Here is a 27,739-nt window from a genome sequence, read left to right on the forward strand (position 1 = left end):
TTTTGTAGGTTTAGAGTTAATTAGTTGATTCAGATGATTAGGTTAAAAGCTCGTTTAGAGAACCTTTTCATGATATGCTAATTTTGTGAGACAGGAATTTGGGGTTTTCATGAGCTGTATGCCAAAATCATCAGTATTAAAACAATAAAAGACCTGAAATATTTCAGTTGGAGTGCAATGAATCTAAAATATGTGAAAGTTAAATTTTTATCATTACATTATGGAAAATAATGAACTTTATCACAATATGCTAATTCTTTGAGAAGGACCTGTATATATATATATATATATATATATATATATATATATATATATATATATATATATATATATATATATATATATATATATATATATACACACACATACAGTCCAGCCCAAAATTATTGGCACCCATGGTAAATATGATCAAAGATGGCTGTAGAAATAATTATGCATTGTTTATCCTTTTGATCTAGCATTCCAAAAATGTGCAAAAGCCTAAACTTTCATCAAAGTAAAGTAGGGGGTAAATCACATTTTGAAATAAATGTTTTTCTGCAAAACACGTTGGCTATAATTATTGGCACCCTTTTATGAAATACTTTTTGCAACCTCCTTTTGGCAAGATAACAGCTCTGAGTCTTCTTCTATAATGACTGATAAGATTGGAGAACACCTGATAAAAGATCAAAGACCATTCCTCCATACAGAATCTCTCCAGATCCTTCAGATTCATGATGGTGCTTCTCCTCAGTTCACACCACTCATTTTCTATACGGTTCAGGTCAGAAGACTGGGATGGTCATGGCAGAAGTCTAATTTTGTGCTGTGACACATTTGTGTGTTGATTTTGATGCTTGTTTTGGATCGTTGTCCAACCATTGCCCATTATAAGATTTATAGCAGAATCCGTCAGGTTCAGATTTTTTATCTGTTGGTATTTGCTGGAATCCATGAAACCATGTATCTGATCAAGATGTCCAGGACCTCCAGCAAAAAAAATAGGCACACAACATGTAGTATTAACCGTGGCGATGGGGTACATTTAATCCCTGTTTGCACCGAAGCCATCTGGTGGATTTACTGCCAAAAAGCTCTTTTTATAGTTTCATCTGACCACAGAACCAGGTCCCGTTTGAAGTTCCAGTGGTGTCCGACAACTAAATATGCAGGAGTTTGTATCTGGATGAGCAAGAAGGATTTTTATAGAAGCCCTTCCACACAACATGTGGTGATTATAGGGGTTGTTCGATAAAATAAAATAAAGGCTTTCTTCTTTGTCTTTGTGGAGTTTTTGTCTTTGTCCACTTGAGCGATCTTCCTCACCATGCATTAAGACAATATAGACACGCGTCCTTTATTTTGTGAAGCTCAACAATCTTTTGCTGCACATCAGATATATATTATTTGGCTTTACTCATTATTATGAATGATTAAGCGAATTTAGCCTTTGTGTTTCCTCATATTTATACTCCTGTGAAACAAGACATCATAGCTGAATAATTTCATGCTCCTAGTCACCCTGGTGTGCTAAAAAATGTGAATATACTTCAGAGAAATTTTACTCATAAAATATTCTAGGGGTGCCAGTAATTATGGCCAATGTGTATCGGAAAAAAACATTTATTTCATAATTTGTTTTCCCTCTGACTTTTTTTGTGGTGAATTTTTTGATCAAAGGGATAAACAATGAAGATTTATTTTTACAGCCATCTTTGATCATATTTACCAGGGGTGCCAATAATTCTGGCCATGACTATATATATATATATATATATATATATATATATATATATATATATATATATATATATATATATATATATATATATATATATATATATATATATATATATATATATATATATATATATATATATATATATATATATATATATATATTACTATTTTAATAATTAATTTATTTTATACAAAATGTATAAACATTTTTTTTTTTACTTTTAAACACAAATTAAAAGTATAATTATATGTATAAAACAATATGCATAATATAATTCTATATATCCTGATATAAATCAATTGCAATATGTAATTCAATTATTAATCAAAGTTAAAACAGTTTTTAATATTTTTTTTTCTATTACACAATTCAATTACGAGTCAGATGGCAAGATAAAGGTTTATTTAAAACATTTTTTTATTAATTACAGTTAATGTGTTAACCTGACATCCCTAGTTCTTAGATATAAAGCTATGATTTCCGAGAGCTCATTTAATCAGTAAAACAAAATGTGGTTACAAACTGGCAGGAAGGAAGCACGGCCGATGACAATTACACCTGGGGGATTGCATTAGAGCAACTGCTATCACATTCAATTAGCGCTGGGGTAATAACAGCACCTGATTTAGTGTTAATGGAGAGAGGTCCTCATGCATAAATCTCTCGTCTCTCTTCTACCAACCTGTTTATTGCACATTAATAAAGTGACCTCACCTCGGCCCAGAATCTGCGCTCAGTCAACCTCAGGGACTGCGCTCGGCCGACTTATTAAAAGCAGCTGCAGCATGCTGCCTAGTGGCCGCCCAAGAGTGGTTTGTCGTGACAGTCCAATGCAAGCTGATAAATCACATTCTCGTGGCTGCTGGTATTCTCCTTTATCAGCATGTGTGATAAAGGCATTTCTTTATCAGTTGCAACATGTTTCCATGCTTTCATGGCCTCAGCAGTGGGGAGCGCAATAGAGACAGCAGTCCTTTACATATAAACAACGATCCAGCGTACAGAGCTGGACCTGAGATACGAGTACAGGCAGAGGCCTTTAGGGCACAGCTTAGCCTTATGGGAAACAAGAAGAAAATCCGTCCATTCAAGCCCATCATTTACTCTCACTCACATCATTAAAACCTATATGACGTTCTTTCTAAAATGAAACACACAGGGAAGGTTGAATTATTGTATTGTATACAACTGCAATAAATGAGAAGTGGAGTTTTCAAGCTTCACAAAGGTCACAAAAGCAGCACAAAAGTATCGTTAAAGTATAAAAAAAGATTTAAAGTCTTCATACAGTAACTTTGTGTGGGGAAAAGACTGAAATTTAAAGGGTTAGTTCACTCAAAAATGAAAATTCTGTCATTAATTCCTCATGTCGTTCGACACCCGTAAGACCTCCATTCATCTTCAGAACACAAATGAAGATATTTTTGTTGAAATCAGAAAAAGAGACTAAAGACGTTGTTACAAAGCCCATCTCACTACAGTGGCTCTACAATCCTTTTATGAAGCGATGAGAATAGTTCTAGTGTGCAAAAAAACCTAAATATCGATTTATAGTGATGGGCCGATTTCAAAACAAAGTTTCGAAACGTTATGAATCAGCGTATCGATTCAGGATTCGGATCGCGTGACAAACTGCCAAACTTTGGTAATCACGTGACATTGCCGATCTGAATCATGAATCGATATGCGGATTCATAACCGTTTGAATCTTTGATATAAAATCGGCCCATCACTATATTAGTCGTTATTTAGTTGTTTTAGTTGTTTTTTTGCACAAAAACTATTCTCGTCACTTCATTAAATGATTGTAGAATCACTGTAGTGAGATGGGCTTTGTAACAACGTCTTTAGTGCCTTTTATGGGTCTTGAGAGAGGAAATGACATTGGTGTCAATGAAGGCCTGTCTGAGCCATCGGATTTCAACAAAAATATCTTCATTTTTTTCCCGAAGATGAATGGAGGTTTTACAGGTATTGACAGAATTTTCATTTTTGGGTGAACTAACCCTTTAAGTAACTGCTGAGCTGAGACAAAAAGCTTCTTTCTTGTTTGACATATAATGACAAAAGTTTCATTTTTGGGTGCACTATTCCTCTAAAGGTGAGCGGTAACTGCTTTCTTTCGCCAGGAGAAAGGAAGGAACATTGTTAATGTCAGGTACAGAACTGCACTTTTTGCGAATAGCCGTAAAAATTCCCTGGCGATTGGTGCTTGGGCAAGGGCACCCGCTCTATTAGTCTGCTCCGTCTCCTCCTAGTTTTTATTTACTGCCCTCTCACTCCTTCCACAGCCTGATGATTTTTCTTCCGCTTCCAGCTCAGTGTCTTGCAGGTAACCTATATTCCCCAACTGTGGCTAGTAACATTTCAATCACCAGTAAAAAGTGCTTATTTGCTGCTGACTCGTTGGCTGTTCTTTCATTTCCTTGCATATAAATATAAACGTATTGGTTCTCAGAGGGACAAATATCAAATACTCCATTACGACGGCACGCTTCCCAGTGGCTGCTCATCAAGGTCACCCGCCACTCAAACGCAAGGGGAAAAAATCAGAATAATAAACAATGTCCGTCATATCTCTATCAGACTGCACCTGAACTATAAAGATAAGGGCATTTATGAGTTTCTCCTCTATGCGGAGCGAAGAAAATTAAATGAAATTTGACTCGTGTGGGTGCATTGCTACCGACAGCAACCCACATACAAGCTTTTACGAACAAATACACACAAACACAGCTGGGGTCTTACTGAGGCAGAGGCTGTGGTCTGAATGGGCCCGGATAATTAACGGTTATAATAATAGAATTCACTTGTGGTGGAGAGCATGGCTGTGTACACAGAACTAAATGAACAACGCTTCCTTCCATATGGTTAGCTGTTTGCAGACGCTCTTTATTGCCCCTTACCATTGACACCTGCTCCAGTGAGGGGCAGAACCCATCAACACTGCTGTGATGTAACAGTAATGGCTGGATTTAAAAAGAATACAATGATTTTTTCCAGCTGGAAAACATGGTCAAACTTGTTAAAGGTGTTAAAGCTTGTTTATGGAATACCACAGCTGCTTCTAGATGGTCAAAAATGGTCTAAAATGCTAAATCGTTTGACCAAAATGATTTAGGCAGGTCTAAACCAATTTCGCCATTTTGTGGTTCAGCTGATCAAAAATCTATACCAGCTAATAAAACCAACCACCAATATTTTTGATTAAGAAAATAAAAAAATAAGATAAAAATTATATATAGATATAGACAAATTTGTATATATATATATATATATATATATATATATATATATATATATATATATATATATATATATATATATTAGAATATACACACATTAGAAATGTCTATACTGTGACTTGATAATAATAATAATAATAATTTGTTACATTTATATAGCTCTTTTCTAGGCACTCAAAGCGCTTTACACAGAAGGGGGAATCTCCTCAACCGCCACCAGTGTGCAGCATCCACCTGGATGATGCGACGGCAGCCATATTGCGCCAGAACGCCCACCACACACCAGCTGATTGGTGGAGAGGAGACCGAGTGATGAAGCCAATCAGGAGAAGGGGACGATTAGGAGGCCATGATGGACAGAGCCCAATGGGCAAATTTGGCCAGGATGCCGGGGTTACACCAGGATGTTGGGATTTTTAACGACCACAGATAGTCAGGACCTCAGTTTAACGTCTCATCAGAAAGACGGTGCTCTTTGACAGTATAGTGTTCCCATCACTATACTGGGGTGTTAGGACCCACACAGACCACAGGGTGAGCGCCCCCTGCGGGCATCACTAACACCTCTACCAGCAGCTACCTGGTTTTCCCAGTTGGTCTCCCATCCAGGTACTGACCAGGCTCAGCCCCGCTTAGCTTCAGTGGGAAACCAGTCTTCGGCTACAGGGTGATATGGCTGCTGGTCAATTAAATGCATCCTTGCTAAATATATGTATTCATTAAATTAAATTATTACTGAGCCAAAACATTTAAATGCTAGTATAATATTACAAAAGCTTAAAGGGTTAGTTCACCCAAAAATGAAATTGATGTCATTAATGACTCCCCCTAATGTCGTTCCACACCAGTAAGACCTCCGTTCATCATCAGAACACAGTTTAAGATATTTTATATTTTAGTCCCAGAGCATATTGAGTCTATACACACTATACTGTCCATGTCCAGAAAGCTAATAAAAATATCATCAAAGTAGTCCATATGTGACATCAGGTGGTTGATTAGAATCTCTTGAGCATCGAAAATACACTTTGGTCCAAAAATAACAAAAACTACTTCTTTATTCAGCATTGTCTTCTCTTCCGCGTTTGTTTTCAAACCTCAAATAAATGATTCATAACCGTTTGAATCTTTATTTCAGGTTTGAAAACAAACAGGGAACAAACTACTTTGATCTGAAAATGTTTATAATTTTTTAAAAGAAATTCTCATGCCTTTTTAAAGCATATTAAAATAATGCATTTTTGCTGATCTCAAAATCATAAAATTACCTTTTATTTTCAGGTTTTCCATGATTGTTGGAAACGTATTATTATCTTCTACGAGGACACAGCACATCAGGCTTGTGGTCCTAACAAATCCATCAAGCTCAAGCATTTGTAAAATGCTCTTTTTCAAGTGCTGAATCATCAATTTTAAGATTTCTTCTTGAAAACAGAAATGCTTGGCCCCACCCAAACCTGTTTCTGTGGGTTAAATCTCTGTGGGTAGTTAAGCTGATGTTCCAGAAGCCTGTGAGGAGAGAGATATCACTCTCATATGTCATTTACTATCTGGCAACCTATAGAGCATGATGGGCGGCTCTGCAATGAAGAGCAACCGTGGCCTGTAGCGATCTCTTCTGAGATGAATCCTACTGCTGCCAAATGACTCCCGGCCTCCACTTCAAACTCATCACTGGAGGCACCGCTAATACACATGTATAAACCGCAAACGCACGACACTTCTTTTAAATGTTGACACAATGGCTCCACCTCATTCTCTCTGAACTTAAGCCGACGGTGAAAAAGACAGGCTTTACAAATGGTTGTAAAAGTTTAGCAGAAAAAGTCCACTTAATATTCCCCTCCCAAGCGAACGCACAAAGACAGCCATCGAAAATGATTTACAAGCCTTTTGTGAAGAACACACACAAACATGCGTTTGCTTGGAGGGCGAGTAGGCCTCTGCAGACTTATCTGGAGCGTGCTTACAAAAGCCAGACAAAAAACCCATGACTCATGCAAACAATTACTGTGAAGGATGCTGCCCTCTTTAATTCTAACTTAAGTGCATCGTTTCAAAAAAAAAAAGGTTGCGGAGGAGGAAAATTACAGTCCTCTCTTGAAATATCAGTGGAGTGCTTAAGTGCAGGGGATGGACGAGGATGAAAGGCATTGAAGGAGTGAGTGGCATCAATGTGTGTGTGGACTCACCACATGGTCCTTTGTGCTGCATCTGTATCTGTTTCTGAAGGGCGCATCCCATGGCCTTCATTTGACATGAGTTGCTGTAAGTGTGCCCATCGCTGCCGCAAACAGGGTCTTGGTCCTGCGAACACGCATCTGAGCATTCGCACACGGGCTCGTTGTTCTTCACCACGCACACGGCTCCAAACTCACAGGTCTTCTTCAGGCAGGGGCTCTCCAGGTTAAGATCTGCCCCAAAAAGAAGAGAAACGTGTTATCATTCAACATAGAGGAAGAAGGGAAAGACAAGGAAGAGGGGGAAAGAGTAAAAGCAGCTAACTCCACTTGTCGGTGCTTAATCTGGATTCTGCGCACACTCCGTTTGACTATTTAGGGTGACAACCGGATCCTACAGTTAAACTGTCAGCATCCAGTTTTTCATTTATACCCATGAGACACCAAATGTTGCTATGATTATATATCAAACGTATTTGTACATTTAACATTATAGAATGTGGAGTGACTCTGATTTTCAATTCACACACAATACAATAACTTAATGGATTCACTTCTACATTTCAATTAGGTTTTTTTACACCCATAACCACCGCAGTGTGCATGCGACATGATTCCTCGATTACACCTAAAGGGCCAATTCCCACCGCACACACAGTGAGTTTGTTTCCACCCGACTGAACATGTTCAATCTGGGTTTGTTGGGTCATGGAATGTCTGAGCAGTGTGGTATGGTTTGACAACAAACTCTGATGTAATCTGACCGGGACACAAACCGTTGCCATGACGATGAGGCAAGTCTCTTGTCAAAATTAATGGAGAATATCTTGTGTCTTTCTGTAGGGGCTCGAGTTTGTCTGTTTCTGTTGGGGTATAGTGAGTTATTTTTCATACAATTCTAAATTCAACGGCCAACTTGTTTGTTGGTGTTTCTCTTTTAGTTTTAGTTAGTGTTTGTCTGTGCAGTGTGAATTGGCCTTAAAGGAATAATTCACAAAAATTAAAAATCCTGTCATTAATTAAATAATACATTTGTGTGTGTGTGTGTGTGTGGGGGGGGGGGGGGGTCGCTTCATAACATTAAGGTTGAAACACTGCGGTCACATGGACTATTTTCATGATGTCTTACCTACCTCTCTGGTGGTAATTGTGGTAAAAGTGGTAATTAAACAGTGTTCTATGGAGCGGTCAGAGAGCTCTCGGATTTCATCAAAAATATCTTCATTTGTGTTCTGAAGATGAACAAAGGTCTTATGGGTTTTTTAACGGCATGAGGGTGAGTAATTAATGACAGAATTTTTTATTTGGGGTGAACTAACACTTTAAGAGACACCAAAATATTGCCACGATTATATCTATATCAAATGTTGCAGGATCCCGTGTGACTCGAGTATACCGTTCACACGGTCTTAATTGATTCGCTCCTGAATTTAAATCCTGTTTCATTGCCTGACGGTGAAAGAAAATGTTCTACGAACCACTTGCTAAACAGATACACATTCTACATGGTGCAGCTGTAAACATGAAACCTATTAGAGCTTCCAATCAGAAAACTAACTACTCGCATTTCATTTCATGCATCACTGACCAAGCCTCTCTCTTAACAATGGACAGATTTTTTTATTTTTTTTAAATAGACAGACAAGTAAAACACAAAGCATCATCCTAGAAAAGGGAGCGCTCTAGTAAATAATTCAGTGCGCTGGGCTACAGCACAGATATGAAATATGAACATGAAAGAGAGTAGCTGGGACTCTCAGCGGTGCCACAGTAGTTCCACAGTAAGTTCATTAACTGCTGCAGTTAGCAGACAGAGGGCCAAGGGACAGTGGGACTGAGCACAAGCCCTGCTTCTGATGGGAAAGAGAACTAGGAGAATGAGAAAGAAGAAGTGGGTCAGCAGTGAACCAGCACAGCTCACCATCCTCAAGAGGAGAACCCTTCGTCACCAAATAAGGCCTCATTTCGCCCAATAGGGAGGAAGTTTTTATAAAAACAGGTACAAAAAAATTATGTTCATAGAGGATGGAGGAGGTTTCTGGGGGCGCTTCTGTAAAAAGGAAATACCCTCATTTCATTCCAAATGTGTGATAAAAGAAGAAAATGAAGCAGAAAATAAAAGGAGATGTTTAGAAGAATGTTCGCACTGCTCTTTTCCACAAAATGGAGTTTGACCGCTTATAAGAGCAAGGTGAAGATCCTGCCTAAAATCTTTGTGTGTGTGTGTGTGTGGGGGGGGGGTGTTCTACATGAAGCCATACAGATTTGACATGACACGAGGTTGAGTAAATGTTGCACAAGTAATTACTGTTCATTGTACTGTATTATAAACAAACAATGTGTTGCACATTTGTATGCTTGAGCTTCATTGTGGAGAGTTGAGAAAGGCTAGAGTAAACGTGATGTGTTTGCACTTTCACACTAAGATTAAAGACATGTCAAAATAAAGGGCAGCCCTTCAGGCTCGCTCAGTATTTCGTGAGTGGTAAAATGACAGGGTGACGGCAAATGTTTGCAGGTGCATTCTGGTCGGTGAATGTGAGTGTGTGTAGAAGATTACATGTTTTTGTCTGTTTGTTTGCGAGTATGTCTCTGGACGTGTGTACGTATAAATGAGAAAACCCTTCATCTTCAGTGTTTGTTTTAGGAACGTGTGTGTATGCGGCCCCTACCTGCGGTTGCTGCATACGGTGCTTTCACTGCAGTAATTTATTCCTAGATTAGATGCTATCGTTCTTAAATAATATTACAAACACTCAGATACATTTAATATCGCACACCAACAGCTATCATAACGCCTTCAGATAAATCAGATATGTCCCTCTCCATAAAAACTAATATTTTCCAATATGACACGAACAAAATATGGACAAAATTAACATAATTTTGAGCATCTACAAGGCAGAAGAGATATGCTCTGTTCAACAGTGAGTTGCTTACAGAGGCAGCATTTTCAAGCATGCTAGTTAAGCCGTTAGTTTGTTAGGTTTATTTTTGGGGGGGTGTGGGGTTGGATTGTACAGGATTTAGATTTGTTTAAAGCTCCAGGTTTTGTAGTGCTGCACACAAAATTTTACGACAATTATAATAAAATCACTAATTATATAACGATGATTAATAATAATTATATTATTTTTATTACTGAATACAAATATTAAAACAAAAGAATAATTACTATAGTAAAATGACAAATCGAGTATTTTATATTTTATTTTATTTTTTACGTTAAACCCTTTTTAAAAAAAAATGAAAATAGCTGTTTTATAAGCACTTCTCATAATTCCGGCTTTCAGTTGTTCCAAAAGTTGCTCCTTGACTGTGCAACCTGGTAAGAACACCTAGATTCAGACAAATTCAAAAGAAGTCAATCCTTGCAATGAGCTCAGTAAAAACTAAATTCAAGATTGTGTTTCATCCGGTAGTAATTTTGATAAACTTACATTACACTCAATACTCAAAAATATAAATAAAAAGACTTAAAGGGTTAGTTCACCCAAAAATGTTCACCCTTAATGACTCACCCTAATGTCGTTTCACACCCGTAAGACCTCTTTTCATCTTAGGAACACAGTTTAAGATATTTTATATTTAGTCCGAAAGCTTTCTGCGTTTGTGACTGTGCAGTTTCCCTCAGACTATAAGCGAAGCTTGCGCACACCAGATAACACGTCAGCAGCATCGTTCCACTATGCAGTTGCGAACACGGATTGAAAACAAACACGTAGTAAAATAAAGTCGTAGTTTTTGTTATTTTGAGACCAAAATGTGTTTTCGACGCTTCAAGAGATTCTAACTAACCCACAGATGTCACATAAGGACTACTTTGAGGATGTTTTTATTCACTTTCTGGTCCTTCTGGAAAGGGACAGTATACCGTACATACGTTTTCAATGGAGGGACAGAAAGCATTTGGACTAAATATAAAATATCTTAAACTGTGTTCCGAAGATGAACGGTCTTATGGGTGAGGAATGACATTAGGGTGAGTCATTAATGACATCATTTTCATTTTTGGGTGAACTAAATTTAAATCTTTAACTTTAAATCTATTTTGCTCAATATTTATTAGTTCTAAACAGTTTTGCGCTTAGAGTATTAGTGTTAACTTAGCAGCATGCTAAAATTAAACCCTACTGAAATTGCACACACCACAGAGTGCTCTAAACCGGTTACTAACGAGATTCCATGGTGGTTAAGATGCTGCCTCAGCAGGCAGCTGACCAGACAGAAGGCAGCTCACTAGGTTTAGCATTAGCAAACTAAATAGAAGGAGTGAGACAGCCTCAAGGCTTTAGTAAACTGCAAGAGCCTGGGGTGGGGGGGTTTAGTGTACCCCTTCTCTAACCTCTTCCTGGCGCCCACCTATAATCCCACCCCATATCTGAAGCAGGTAGAAACACATATCAAACACACATGAAGCACAGAGCGCAAAAAAAAAACATGATTAGTACTCTAAAAAAGCACGTTTTTCTTGGCAGAAATCAAGCAGTGCCGCACACACACCTCTTTTAAACCCACACATGTGCGCACTGTAACTGCTCGGTCGAGCCAATGAAAATAAAAACAGAAGTGGGAAGTGAGCAGGTTACGTTCCTGACCACTGTGTTCACGTGCCAATCTAAAAGTGTCCTCTCCTCTAAGAGAACGTTTCCGGCTATTGATTTCTCTGCTGAGAACGAGAGCTTAAAATACGGCTTGAACTGGCACGTAACTGTGTAAACAGTGGATCGGTGCCTAATTTCGCAGGCCTTGAAAGCGGGCTTTTCCTCCAGATTTCTTCTCTCAGCACCTCTCCATCTGTGCCTTCTAAGCGCCCGGCTGGAGGACGACGAGATCAGGCCTATCAGCAAAGCCCCCATGGCCTTCAAAATGCTTCAATGACCCGTTTCCCAAGGCACGGATCCTAAAACCCGAACCGCAGACTTCGATAATGCTTTGTCCCAAGCCACCCTTTGTTTCCTTACAAAGATGAAAAGAATCGCTCTCCCTAAAAAAAAAAAAAAAAAAAAAGAATACGAAAGGGATGGTATGAAAAGGAAAGTTCGCTCGTTCAGCTTCTCATTTTCAGTTTTTCGTCTCTAGGGGATGGGGAAAAATTCTTGCAGATTTAATAAGTCAAGGAAGAGAAAGTTCTCCGAGAAATAATAGTACATGCAGCCACGATTACATACTTGGTATAAAAAAATAAAATTAAAAAAACCTTGGCTTTGGTTATTGAGATGGCTTGCATATTCTCTCAGTAAAAAATGAGCCCTCTTTGAAATAGTGGGCTGCCATCCCCGAGGCCTGTGCTGCAGTGCCAGTCTTCAAGGACTCCAGCTGTAAGCTGGATGACAGCCATATGCTTCGACGGGACTGCCACGGGACGCGTTGCAAGTAGAAACGGGTGCATTTGAAAATTTTTTTCAGAGGTTAACGCATGTAAAAGAAAGGAAAGCTGCGTAAGTGAAAGGAAAGCGACGCTGAAAAGTGGTACGTTAATTAGGAGCCTGCGCCAGAGTGAGTGTGTAAAAACGGGCCTAATAATGAGAAGGGGTGAAGAAATAGCGGAAGAGCTGAGTAATTGGTGCGATCAGGTCTGAGAATCTCCACACACCTCCGACCCTGGTGGATCTGTGAAGTGTTATATAATGTGTGAGACCCCGCCTCCTGCTCTACTGCCACACTGCAATTTTGCATTATATTATACGTTGGTCCTCGTAGCGTTTAATTACTATTGCCACTGAAACATGATGTTAAGAGCTATTAGCACAGGCAGAGTATGTGACAGCTTCCCTTCATGCTTTATCCTGACACGTCGCCCACCCAAAAGACACACCTACTCACAATCTCGCAATCCATTACATGCTATTTAAAGAGCAGGTCTCATGAGCCCTAAGTAGATTTCTTTAACTTGGTTTGCAGTGCTATCAGAGCACAGACAGTCAGCCAACACACACTTTAGGGGGGCCGGTAAGCTTAGTTAGTGAGTTTAGCACGGTGTGAAAGCAGAGAATTATTCCTACGATCTGCTGTATGCATGCTCATGCATATGGAGATCTCCATCCCTCGTATTGGGATTACAGGGTGTGCGAGAATCGTGATACAAACGGTCGCTCGAGCTTCTCCTACATCTCTCCCCTCCCTCGCATCCTGCCAATATGAGAGGAGTTTGTGAGTTTCGGCAAGCTGTGCGCGTCTCACTTCTTGCGCGTCTGCATATCACAGCAATGACTTCCCCCGCCACTTCCCCCTCGGTTCAGTCTCTCTCTCTTTCGCGCCCTACCTTCCCTTTCAGCTTGAGGGGAAACATTTATAAGTGTGTAGGAGAAGGTGCAAGGAAAAAGGAGAGAAGAAAATATTAGCATGACACAAGCAGAAATCCCCCTAGAGGCGGTGTTTGGTTTCTGAAGGAGTACTTATCACCAAACAATGGCTTCAAGGGCGTAGAAACTTTCTTTCTCTCTGCGCATTAAGAATTTAACCAAGGAACTAATTCTGTTGCCCTCCCCTCACCACAAGGGAGGAAATGGATGAGGTGAGACACCGTGAAACTGGACAAGAAAGAAGAGCAGAAGAGAGAGAACAAGAAACAAGAGAAGAGAAGGGAGGGCAAAATAAATAAACCACATAAACAATATAAGCTCGCCATCTCATATTGGGCATGTTGAAAACAGACAGGTATGGCCTAATTCAGACTTTATAAGATTGGTATAGTGTCAAAGTGATTTTGAATTGAAATTTGAATTGGAATGACAAGAAGTAAGATTTGCTTAAAGGGTTAGTTCTAACTAAAATGAAAATTCTCTCATTAATTACTCACCCTAATGTCGTTGGACACTCGTAAGACCTCCGTTCATCTTCGGAACACAAATGAAGATATTTTTGTTGAAATCCGATGGCTCAGAAAGGCCTTCATTGACACCAATGTCATTTTCTCTCTCAAGACCCATAAAAGGCACTAAAGACGTCGTTACAAAGCCCATCTCACTACAGTGATTCTACAATCATTTTATGAAGTGACGAGAATAGTTTTGTGTGCAAAAAAACCCTAAATAGTGACTTATAGTGATGGGCCGATTTCAAAACAAAGCTTCGAACCGTTATGAATCAGCGTATCGATTCAGGATTGCCAAAAGATCGCCAAAAGTCACGTGATTTCAGCAGTGTGGCGGTTTGACACGCAATGTGAATCATGAATCAATAGGCTGATTCATAAAGGTTCGAAGCTTTGTTTTGAAATCGAATGACATGAGGGTGAGTAATTGATGACAGAATTTTCATTTTTGGGTGAACTAACCCTTTCATTGGAATTTCAAAGGAATTCAACAAACAAGTTATTATTCATTATATTCATTAAATTATCATTCTTATAAGTTACTAATTTCTGAACATATAACTAATTATATATAACTGCATATAATTGATTAGATTATATTAAATAACATTTCTAAATATTGAAAACAAAATTTGGGGTAAATTAGGGAATTGTTGGAAATGAAATGTGCTCTTCCACCATGGCCACCAGGGGTTTTCAAACTTTATGATGCCCAAATATGATTATCTTATATGGCCCTTCCTAAAATCCATCTATATATTTTTATGTATGAAAAAACATTGAAACTGTTAGATAAATAGTAAGTATTACATTATAAATACAACGTATTGTTTCCAAACTTAAATTGGCTATACATAATGTTGGATGCATAAACCTGAAGAACATCTTCAATTAAAAATGATTTGAATAAGCCACTTTCACAATAAATGTATGTGAGCAGCTAACATACTGTGTTAAGAAGAACACTGCCACAACCCCAGAGAGCAAGATAAAAGGGAACAAGAGTGAGGGAACAAAAACTCACTAGAAAGATACAAAACATACATACAAATCTGGAAAGTATGTATGGCAAGACAGGAGAGAAACATTTAAAAATGAAACATTTAGAATGTTCGGTAGACATTTTTGCTTTATAATATAATATAATATAATATAATATAATATAATATAATATAATATAATATAATATAATATAATATAATATAATTAATATAATATAATATAATATAATATAATATAATATAATATAATATAACATAATATAATAAATATAATATAATAATACTTCATAAAAATGAAATAAAAATTCTATGCTACTTCTTTAAATTCAAACTGTGCACCCAGCTTGCTACCTCAATTCAAATTCAGGAATTGAACTGGAATTTTGAAGTCATTCATAATTCAGTTCTGAATGGTACATGAGGCTGAAAACTGAGCGCAGAGCAAGAGGTATCCATGGATCCCTTCAGCAGAAGGGCGTCACACAGGCAGCCGTTAAGAAAAGCACTGCACATAGCTCTCTGAACAGAGAAGAAAGAGGCGCAGAGGAGGATGAGGGAATGGGGAAAACGAGGGGGAAGGCAGACATGCATTACAGAAGCATGCTCTACAAAGAGCCTCCTAACAAACACACACATAACAGAAAGCGGCGAGGGCTTTCCGACTTACAACAGTGACCCAGATACAACCCTTCCTCACACAGCGAGGTGCAAAGGTTCATGCTAATTATAATCACACTACTCTAGCTCTTCAATCTACTCATCTAAATCGATTCATTACACACATCTAACTAGGCCCTCCAAAGTTCAATGGGTGCTTAACTTGTTATTGTTTTTTCCCTCCGAAAATTAAAAACAAAAAAGTTTGTGCAGTTTACAGCAAGAGACGCTAATCAAATAAATATGCAAATGATAAATATTAATCAGAGTGCATTGTCACCTGGGGCGTCGATTCCCAGGCACCTCTTTTCACGGAGCTCTTGCTCGATGACATTGTCAGTAAGTCTGAGCCCATTGTTAGTCTTTATGAGTTACTGCCATGGGAACAGAGAGACAGTCAGGAGACGACAGAAAGCTGAGGGTCTGTTCACTTCACGCAAGCTATGAAACATCCGCCGGACTATAATGACAGCTGTGTATTTAGGTCAGCTTCATTTGCAGGATCCATCTTGCTCTGTCTAGAGAAACAGGCTGTTTCTTTCCTTATCATTAGGAGTCCATTACAGCCGCCACACCCACTGAGTTATGGAGTTCTGAAATTACACTGGATGGAGCTGAGCCATGATAATGCACAAAGATCATCATTCAAGGTCTCATTGACTTCAGTTAGAGCAGACACTGTATTTAATTTGATGCAGATGAATATGAGGCTGTGAGGAACAGAAATAGCCTGGTGTATATACCGTGCTGCTATGTACCTGCATGGGTGGCGATCGAAACCTTACAAACCTATTCACAGGGAACAAACACTCCAGACACGTCTGGATCGCTATTTATGTGGTGACTCTCCATTGATGTAATGGTTTTTAAACTCTACAAACTGTATATTCTATCCCCTTACACTAACCATACAAAGCTGTCTGCATTTTTCCATCCATCCATCCATCCATCCATCCATCCATCCATCCATCCATCCATCCATCCATCCATCCATCCATCCATCCATCCATCCATCCATCCATCCATCCATCCAGTATAAGACTGGGCAATATAGGCAAATTAATAAATATAATATAATATAATATAATATAATATAATATAATATAATATAATATAATATAATATAATATAATATAATATATAATATAATATAATATAATATAATATAATATATCTTGCTGTTTGTGTATTACGTCATCGATTTGACTAAATAAAATTTTGCAAATTAAAAATATTCATGCAGAAAATCAATTAAGGGGTTTAAAAGTAATTTAGCTAAAGATGCAACAATATATTTTTGTTTTGTTTTTTTTTTGCATGAAAAATGCCATATGGAGACTTTTAGTCGTCTAATCACATGCTCTACATGAACTTAATGACAAAATAAAAAGTGCATTCATCACAGCGTTGCTCTATTTTACATGAATATTTAATATAATTGCCCATCCCTATCTGGTAACTCTTTCTGTCACTCCTCAAATCGTTTTGACACAGGTGTTCTTGCCGCCTCGCACAACCAAACAACAGAATGTAAAAACCCACCACGCTGACATTAGTGGGACCCGAACTCTGTATACACCACCATGTTTTCATGCTCCATCAACAGAATGCTGATAGACTGAGGAAACAGACTGTTCTTGTGTGTCTTCGATCCTTTGTACTAAATCTTTCTACTTTCACAGTGTTTTCTGTTTTCCTTATGAGCTGCAGTCTCTTGTTGACCTTTCTCAGCACTACACATTTCTTTGATTTCAGAGCGAATCGTGTCTCTTGACGAGCGCCGCTGACACAGTGACCCAGCTCTGCTTGTCTCCAAAGACAACGGGAAGCAGATGAAACCATGTCAGACACTGGAAAAAGCACTGACATGCTCAGCAATTGAAACGACTCGTGTACACACAGAGCGTCTCTGCTATTGATTAGCGTATGAAAAGAGGTCCATTTAGACGTTTGCCACTGTGGGAAAGGTGAGCTTCGTCACGCCTGAGTGTCTTCTAAAGGACCAACATGCACTTCAGTGAAACACAGACTTCACTTGTATCCTGTGGTTTATAATACCTGGAGGAAGCTAGCTGTTAGCGTTCCTATCTTGACAACATATACCAGAGCTTACTGGAACAAGCTAACCAGCAAAACCTGGTCTGTATGGATATAAACAAAAAAGAGAGGGAGTTTAACTAAGAGTGAGAGAGAGGAGACAAAGGAGGTGACAAAAGCAAAACAAGACGACGAAGCAAAGCAACCCATTTTCTGCATTTACACTTCAAACTGAGAGCAGGTGTCCAAAGTACAAGACTTTCGCTCATCAATGCTCCATATCTTCCTCAGCATGAAAGGCAGTCAGCCTGGCTCAGGTCTGCCACAAAGCTTTTGATGTTTAATTAATGTTCTGTTTGCGGAATATGCAAATGTAAATAAATGTATTAAAAAAACATACTGTAACTTGCCACCAGCGAAAGCCTGAAAGGACCAAAACATTTACTTTGTCGGAAATAATGAAATAAAGCCAGAGACATGAGCACTACTCCTCTTTACATGTTAATTTATGCATCTTTTCACTGAAGACTGGAAAACAATCCTAATGAGTCATAGAGGCTAATAGCGAAAAATGAAAAAAGAAATGAAAGATGCATCAAGCACTATAGTTTTAACATACAGTGTGTGCTGCCAGGGAGTAGGACACAGATAGCATTCAGAATAAATGAGGGGGATATTTCTGTACCACTAAAATGTGCTGAAAATCAGATCCCTGCCAAAACAGCCCTGATATACTTCCCATTATTAACATACTGTCCAGATCCTGTTTTTTCACTTTTAAGCATTTTTGTAATAACTGCAGAAGTAATTTGTAGGTGTTTAATGTATTTTGTACTTGCATAGTGTGGACTTAAGTACATATGGTAGAAGTGCAGGTGTGCCCTCTGAAAAATCATTTAGTATTGTTGTCTTCTTTTTAAGTAAAACAAGACGACATTTTTTAAAAACTTAAATTACTATTATTTTTAATTCTCTGAGAAATAATTATCATGCCGCTATTGTTTGCCTACATATGTGAACATCCTACTCTTTAACCATACTGCTTATCGAATGCAGTATAGCAGGGAAGTATGCACTCGGATGTGCCACACAAGTATGCAAAAGCTTCAAGCAAAGCAAGCTCAATTTCATATATTTTCTCCTTCTACGGCCGGATTGTTTTTCTATCCGCTTGTTAAGTCGTGTGGAACGCCGTTTCTGGGTCCAAGCCTCAACTCGTTTCACTTGAGAATGCCATCAACGCCCGTTTATCAGCACTATTTTTTCATATTAAAAATCAAACATTTAAAAAAGTTAAACATTTGAAATACTTACAGTCTACACAACAGTCTCTGTGGTCACAGCGTTACAGACATTAATATTTTAACGATTTATAAAAGATGAATCACTGTCTGGCCATCTGGATTTTTTTTTTGGTAGTATTACACCACATGTGCGTGTGTGTGTGTGTGTGTGTATATTAGCGCCGTTTGTAGTTTTTCTTGTGGTATGAGATAGAGCGTTTGGACCCGGAAGCACTTAAAAATCGGATACTCAAGGTGGAGCAACAATGTAAAGATAATCACATTAAATAGATTTTATTAACAAATATACTACTTTTTGTTTCCATTTTTCAATAGCAGCACACGGTTTGTTGCTTCCACAGTAACACAAAGAACTGCACACTTCCGCATTGTGCGTATGCATTCTTGCGTAAATTCTGTTTCTGTTTTTATGCGTATCAGGGGAACTAACATAGCTCCTAACAAGGGGGCTACATGCATGCATCCATGCAAACAGGTAGCGGGGCAATAACAAGGTCAGACGTTTTGGGAAAAGATTCTTCCAGACAAGCACAGCACTCGGCAAGACAAGCTCCATGACCTCACTTCCCCTTCACATAGCGCCATGAGGACTAGAGCTGCAGGGAGGGCCACTCCAACCATCCTCCATCACGCAAACAAACACAAGATGAGACATAGACGAAGAGATACAGGTAGAAAGTAGACATCAAACCAGCCCTTTGAGGGCCCCCTGAAGGAGACCCGTGGATCTAGAATCCCAACAAGAAAGGTCAGAGGTTGAACTCTTCCCGGCTCGCAATGAGAGGTGTGTCCGGCGGCGGCCCTGAGCAGACGTCACATAGACAAAGACAGACAGAGAGACACACTGGAACAGAAAAAACACGGTTTAAAAACAGCCAAAAAGGACATAAAAGGACAAAGGGGGAAAATGACAAGACATTTGAACATGGAACGACTGGTGTGGACGACTGGCACTGGAGGGGTGAGGACATGAATGAAACATGAAGTCAGTGTTTCATGTGTCATCAGAGCTGATGGCAGAATGAGAACGCCATGGCAATGAAAGAGAATGAGCACCTTCCACAAGAGTTTCCCAGCAGGACACAACCAAGAACAAGCAGACAAACAATGCTAATTAAACAATAGCGATTTTTCGCTAACATAAAATTACAAGAACTCATAGCAAAACCTCTGTGTGGAACAATTCCCCTCACTCACCACAGGGCCCTTGCTGTTTGACGGGGATGTCTGTCTTGGTCCGGCACTCTTCGAGCTTCCTCTCGCAGTCGTTGGAATACGTCTTGCCGTCCTTTCCACACAGGGGCTTATATGTGCCGTCACATTGTATGGGGTCGCAGGAACACCGAAACTCTCCCTTTTCCAGCAAACACTTGGCGTTGAACTTACAATCATCGGGGCAGCTCCCTGGAGACCAGATACACACATATACATGCATCAACAATGTGAAGAACGACGGTAACCGTCCTGGTGCTAATCAACACTGACTGGAGGCATCTCTCTTTCTCCCCCGCTCAATCAGACGGATATTGACTCACTCAGGGGGTTTTGAATTAATTACCGCATCTGATTATTTAATCAATTATCTAATTCCATTCAGATTGATTTGAGGTGTTTTTTTCCCACACTCAGAGTTGTGTTAAGCTGTCACAGACAGGCCGTGGTGGTGTGTAATTACGGCAGCCTTTCATCTGTTTGAGAAAATTAAGAGACCTATTATGTTATTGTACAATCTGAGCTTGATTTATGTTTGATTGCATTATCCAACCTATCTTTAAGGATGGGACATACATGCTGATGAGTGTGGTGAAGCTATAGGAATAGGGGTGGAATGTCATAAACTTGATGTTTTCATGTGATTTTACTCCACATAAAACAGCATTCACAACCCAGATACTTCCACAATGTGACGTATATATATGAGTAAAACAGAATATATAATGAGAAAAATCTAGGGCAGCACTAGATTTCATCCATCAGGAATTGATTGGATTGAGAAAACTGGAAGTTCCACACAAGAACGAACCTAAATGAGAGTTTGTGAAAGATTATTTCGCTTCTGAAATGCTGCTGGTGTTGTGAAATATCTATAGCTCTGCAGAATCATATCCCTTCTCTAAAGCTGTTTGTGGTTTCGCATGTTACCACGATATTTAGTTAATAAAAAAGCCTTTCTTAGTTAGCTAGCATTGTGCTAAGATTGTAAGTAGCTGTTAGCTAACTAACCAAATATTACCAAAGCTAAAAACAGTCAAATTAAACATTTGTTTTTCCTTTGTGCTTTCATTTAGCTTCAATCAGCAAACTAACAGCTTAGCATACAAGCGTATCATACTGCTAACTGCCACTAAAAGGCTCTTTTAAATGATGGTAACCAACTCCATCTGGGCGTTCCACACAAGAACGGATCGAAACGAGAATTTCCTGTAGAGTCTGAAGGACTATTTCTCTCCTGAAATACTACTGATGTCGTGAAATATCTATACCCTAACAGAAAAATTTGCCCTTAGGAAGTAATATCTGGTCAAAAACTTAGCTTATCACCACAATTTATTATTCTATGCTAGAAAAAGAGCCTTTCTTAAGCAGTTAGCATCATGTTTAGCTAGTTAAGCTAATCAATTATTAGCAAAGACATGACCAGATTGAACATTTCCCTTTCATTGTTTTCATTAAGGCTTCATTTAGCAAACAAACAGCTTAGCTTACTAGCAAAGTATAGTGCTAACCATAAAATTATTCAGATTAGCTTTTGATCAAGCATTAAGGAAGTGGGATCTTGCATATCTAACACCGGCTATATAATTGAGATATCGAGGCTAAAGATCACCCTCAACACATCCCGATGTGCTTCACTTTAGTAGCAATTAACACCGTATTATATTAACATAAATCATCATGAAAGATTGATTCATGTACTGACTGGGAGGATCCCTAACACATGCTAGCATGCTAGTCGTGCATCTCACAAAGTAAGACATTCAGCAGAGTTGTCTCTGCTGCTATCGCTTCTTGAGTTACACCAGCACACAAACAGTTGCTCTGTACTGGGACAACAGTGGCCGACAAATAACACCACTATCGCTCACGGCGCAAACACAGTTCAGACACAGACGCACACATACACACTAAGCCACTGTTCATGCATTATCACAGGCGAACACACACTCTCTCTGTGCTTTGCCACAGGGCTTCAGAGCAAGGCAGGGACGATCTTTTCATCACCCGTGAAGATACAGTCTTGCCACAATACACCTGCCAGAGCCGACAGGCAAATTGGATTTGTGGAGATTGGTATCGTGTAGGCATGACAGTACTGCTAACCTGACTTAATTTGTCCAGAGCCTCCTCACCGCAGCCATGACAAAATAAATCAAACGCGGCCTTAGGGCTCCTTTATCAGACACGAGCATGAGCTTCTGGGTGCCGACGACATCTCTGCTCTGGGTGGAACTCACCTTTCTCCTTGCAGCTGCCTGAATAGACCATCTTGAGCTCCAGGTTGTTCTGCAAGGCTGTCCGCTCCATCTGACACTCACTATCATAGGTGTGGCCATCACTGGCACAGATGGGCGTAGTGTCAGGCAGGCAGGAATCAGCTGGAGAGAAGGTAAACTGCTCGTAGGTTTTCGGGATCACCCGACAAGCCACATTCAAGCTATTCAGGGTGTCACTGCAAGGATCTGAGGATGAAAGTGGAGAAAAAACAGACAAAGTCCAAGTTAGACCAAGAAAAAAAAATAGATCAGCTTGTATATTCAAACGTGAGATGGTAATTCATAACTCTTGATTTTGTCTTTTGTTGCAGATCAGCTGGTGCGTTTCCATTTCCATAAAAGCTATTATCCAATTATGGTTACAGTGAGGAAAAAAAATTATTTGAACCTGCTATTTTGCAAGTTCTCCCACTTGGAAATCATGGAGGGGTCTGAAATTGTCATCGTAGGTGTATGTCCACTGTGAGAGACATAATCTAAGAAAAAAAATCCAGAAATCACAATGTATGTTTTTTTAAAACTATTTATTTGTATGATACAGCTGCAAATAAGTATTTGAACATCTGAGAAAATCAATGTTAATATTTGGTACAGTAGCTTTTGTTTGCAATTACAGAGGTCAAATGTTTCCTGTAGTTTTTCACCAGGTTTGCACACACTGCAGGAGGTATTTTGGCCCAGCCCTCCACACAGATCTTCTCTAGATCAGTCAGGTTTCTGGACTGTCGCTGAGAAACACAGAGTTTGAGCTCCCTCCAAAGATTCTCTATTGGGTTTAGGTCTGGAGACTGGCTAGGTCACGCCAGAACCTTGATATGCTTCTTACAGAGCCACTCCTTGGTTATCCTGGCTGTGTGCTTCAGGTCATTGTCTTGTTGGAAGACCCAGCCTCGACCCATCTTCAATGCTCTAACTGAGGGAAGGAGGTTGTTCCCCAAAATCTCGCAATACGTGGCCCCGGTCGCCCTGTCTCATGTGCAGAAAAACACCCCCAAAGCATGATGCTACCATCCCCATGCTTCACAGTAGGGATGGTGTTCTTGGTATGGTACTCATCATTCTTCTTCCTCCAAACACGTTTAGTGGAATTATGACCAAAAAGTTCTATTTTGGTCTTATCTGACCACATGACTTTCTCCCATGAATCCTCTGGATCATCCAAATGGTCATTGGCAAACTTAAGACGGGCATGGACATGTGCTGGTTTAAGCAGGGGAACCTTCCGTGCCATGCATGATTTCAAACCATGACGTTTTAGCGTATTATCAACAGTAACCTTGGAAACGGTGGTCCCAGCATTTTTCAGGTCATTGACCAGCTCCTTCCGTGTAGTTCTGGGCTGATTTCTCACCTTTTTTAGGATCATTGAGACCCCACGAGGTGAGATCTTGCATGGAGCTTCTTCCATTTTCTAATAATTGCTCCAACAGTGGACCTTTTTTCACCAAGCAGCTTGGCAATTTCCCCGTAGCCCTTTCCAGCCTTGTGGAGGTGTACAATTTTTTCTCTAGTGTCTTTTGACAGTTATTTGGTCTTGGCCATGTTAGTAGTTGGATTCTTACTGATTGTATGGTGTGTACAGGTGTCTTTACGCAGCTAACGACCTCAAACAGGTGCATCTAATTTAGGATAATAAATGGAGTGGAGATGGAGATTTTAAAGGTCTTTGAGGGTCAGAATTCTAGCTGATAGACAGGTGTTCAAATACTTATTTGCTGCTGTATCATACAAATAAATAGTTAAAAAAACATTTATTGCGATTTCTGGATTTTTTGTTTTTTTAGATTATGTCTCTCACAGTGTACATGCACCTATGATGACAATTTCAGACCCCTCCATGATTTCCAAGTGGGAGAACTTGCAAAATAGCAGGGTGTCTTTGTTTACTGAAACCATAATCCCAACGAACATTTGCTACCAGAATCACGAAGTTGAGTGGTTGGAACGACAGCTTTCAGCCTGTTGTTAAAAGACAGTGTCTTGTTTGCATGGCATGGGGTCTTAATAAATCCTTCTCGAGCAAAATAAGCACGCTGACATTCAGTACAATCCTTCAGTTTGGCAAGAGATTTAAAGCACTGTTTTTGAAGAATGTGCATGTGCATGTAAGAACGAGCCTATAATTGAATCTGGAATAAAGCAAAATAACAGAGGAAAAAAAAGAGAATTAGCCAACAGATGCCATGTCCTTAATTTAAAGTAAAAAAAAAACCTAGCATTAAAGGGGACCTTTTATGCAAAGTTCACTTCTTTTTTTTCAAAATTCACAATCAGCATATAATGGTAAAAATGCACCCAATACATAATTATAATAATGCTGATCAATCATTATCAATCTCTCATAATGCGCATATTTCCCCCAACTCTTACATAAGAGTAGGGGAACCCTGACAATGAATGTTGATGATCAGCTCTTTTAGCATAGACACACCCCTGAGTGAGAAGCACAGAGACGGCCATTTCTGTTCAAACGCTGTATCCGCTAGCTATACAATACTACAATATCTGCGACAATAAACATTATAAATGTTCTGTTGTTGGATGTACCAACGATCATAAGAGTCTCCATAGACTTTCGGCATCCAAGCCACTGAGGACACTGTGGCTGAATTAAATTTTTTGAAGGAAATGCGCTGAAGAATGTCGGTAAAATGTTATATATTTGCGCAAGTCTGTTTGCGAAAAAGTTTTTCTGAAGGATGGGGGGTGGAGCAGCTCATTTGCATTTGAAGGGACACACGCAAAATTGTGCATTTTTGCTCACACCTAAATAATGGCAAATTTGTCAAGTTATAATAAATGATCTGGGGGGTATTTTGAGCGGAAACTTCACAGACACATTCTGGGGGCAGCAGAGATTTATATTAGATCTCATGAAATCGGGCATAATATGTCCCCTTTAATTCAATCTCAAAAGTATTCTTTAAAGGTGCACTATGTAGTATTTTTGCAGTGAAATATCCAAAAACCACTAGGCCAGTGTTATATATTTTGGTCAGTTGAGTTCTTACAATACCCCAAATGTTTCCAACTATTTGTAAATTGTGAGAAAATTGCTATTTTAACCAAGGACCTGAGGTCTGAGCATAGTGTCTGAGGGAGTCGCCTGTTAATTGGTCATATCTGGTTTTATTCTGCAGAAGCACTTTACTCTTAGCAGTGTGAACAAGTGTCACAGCAGCCGCCGAGCGAACGCACAGAGTAACGTCATAACATAATTTTAAACGCACTTAAATGTATCTAATATGATAAACAGAGCTGCGTTACCTCATACTCATGACCGGAAAAGCAGAAATGGTGCCTGCGACTCCATAAAAGTCCAGTTGCCCACAAGGCGCGTGTTTGCATAACAATTGCTCCCGCGGCCGTGCTCAACTCCACAACACTCTGTCCTGCTCTGCTTCACACTAAAGTAACGTTAATAACCGCATCCATGAACATGATTTCTGCCAGAGTCCTAGCCGGATTCTTTTCCACCGACTGTGAGGTGAAGACCACATGTCCCAAGATTCTGCACTCAAACTTGCCGTCATCAAATTACACCTTTGTTTTGAATAGGTGCCCTCTAGCGGGTGGAAAAATGACATAGTCCAGCTTTTAAAAAAAAGTTATTACTCCACCACCTGCATGACATTACTAACCAATGTGGTTTGAAGAACACATTTGTGACAGTACTGTTTTGGGAAATAGTTTTGACTAGCTAGTTGAATTCTTTAACAATGCATGTGGTAGTACTATGGTAGTTAGGCAGCGATTTACACTGTTGTATGGGAAACACATCCATGTTAACTAGCTAAACAAATATACCAATGCTAAAAATGTAGCTTAAAGCTACACTGTGTGATATTTTCCCCCATCTAGTGGTGAATAGGTATATAACAATCCAGTGAATATTAGTTTCTGTTCCTCTCAATTCCGATTTCCTTTAAACTCTTACGGTGGCTGATTAGTCCAAGAGTAACATGACTTCCAGTTTGACCTCGTCCATGAGTGCCATCGAGTGTTAAAACGCGAAAAACGATGCTTGAATTTACCGGTATGTCCCTCTTTGGCTAATGTACTTTCAAGATGGAGGGTCAACATGGCGACCGGCATTCGAACCCTCACCCGTATGTATTTTCATTGGCATATTATAAACTTACGAGAAAACTTTATTACTTAAAAGAAATAAATATACATTAATGAACACATATATTTTTGAAAGAACTAAGTGTTTTAGCTAAGAATAAACTAAAAAAGTTACACAGTGTAGCTTAAGAAAGACTCTTTTGAACATGTTATATTTTTGATCAAGCATTCAGGAAGGGATCAAGGATATCATTTTTTTTTCTCAAGGTCTTATTTAGCTTATTTGATTAAGGTCGGACATAAACTCATTTGAAAGCACACTTTTAGGACCAGATTTTCTCATATCTGAGCACATCTACATGCCACAGATCTGACAATGCCATTATTTTCCCGACTAGAATGTTCTCCTTTTTTAAAGTATCTTCTAGGCACCATTGATGGAGCTGTTGTCAGTGGCATGTCATTTATTGAGAAGAAACAGTGAAATGTGAAAAGATAAGGGTGACAGCTGATGGGACGGGAGTGATGAGTGAGTGGGACTTGATGGGTCTTTGTGGCTGCAGGGGGCTCCAGGCCCTGGCCCTGCATGGCAAGATCATAATTGTAATAGAAATGCCATGATGGTTATTGAAATAAGTGTGACAGTTTCACCAGCCTCCACACTTTTCAGAAACAAGACAACACAAAAGACTTATCAGTCGGTGTTGAGCTAAGACAATGCCGAGCCGCGAGCGAGCGAGCCGCACAATCGCGGGACAGAAAGAAGCGTGGAGACAGAGAGAAAAAAAGACACGAGAGACAGCGACAGAAAGGACAGAGGAAATTAGACACAAAAAAACAAAACATATAAACAAAACAAAGATCTAGAAGAGAGGAAGAAACACAGGCAAATAAAGAGAACAAAAAAAAAAGCGGGAAATGAAGGCAAAGCCACAGAGATAGAGAGACATCATGAAAGCAAACAACACAGATGGACACATGGCACACTGGTGATATATGAAACAACATATTTTCAATATCAACTACACTCAAAAAATATTTATTAGCATCTATGGTTCTATGAAGAAACTTTGCATTGCACAAGGTTCTGTAGTGGAATAAAGGTTCTTTTGGGCATTGCTGAATGAGGAAGCAACCCATGATAAATACACACAAATCAAACTCAATATTTCTAAGACTCTGATTTAAAAACAGACATAAACGTTGGACATAA

At 39.2% G+C, this 27,739-nt stretch overlaps 1 protein-coding gene and 1 pseudogene across 10 annotated transcripts in view; both read right to left on the reverse strand.

Moving 5' to 3' along the window:
• The window catches only part of agrn (agrin), a 299,876-nt gene that overhangs the window by 78,495 nt on the left and 193,642 nt on the right, over positions 1–27,739 (reverse strand). For all 10 annotated transcript variants that reach the window (XM_067446245.1, XM_067446240.1, XM_067446239.1 and 7 more), the window contains 3 exons: positions 22,420–22,644; positions 20,162–20,368; positions 7,161–7,382 (listed from right to left, as the gene is read on the reverse strand). In XM_067446245.1, coding sequence (XP_067302346.1) covers positions 7,161–7,382; positions 20,162–20,368; positions 22,420–22,644 — 654 coding nt within the window. The remainder of the gene's footprint in view (positions 1–7,160; positions 7,383–20,161; positions 20,369–22,419; positions 22,645–27,739) is intronic.
• LOC137080293 (5S ribosomal RNA) lies at positions 5,536–5,652 on the reverse strand (annotated as a pseudogene).

The sequence above is a fragment of the Pseudorasbora parva genome, chromosome 6 (assembly GCF_024679245.1).
Source record: "Pseudorasbora parva isolate DD20220531a chromosome 6, ASM2467924v1, whole genome shotgun sequence".
Classification (NCBI taxonomy): domain Eukaryota; kingdom Metazoa; phylum Chordata; class Actinopteri; order Cypriniformes; family Gobionidae; genus Pseudorasbora; species Pseudorasbora parva.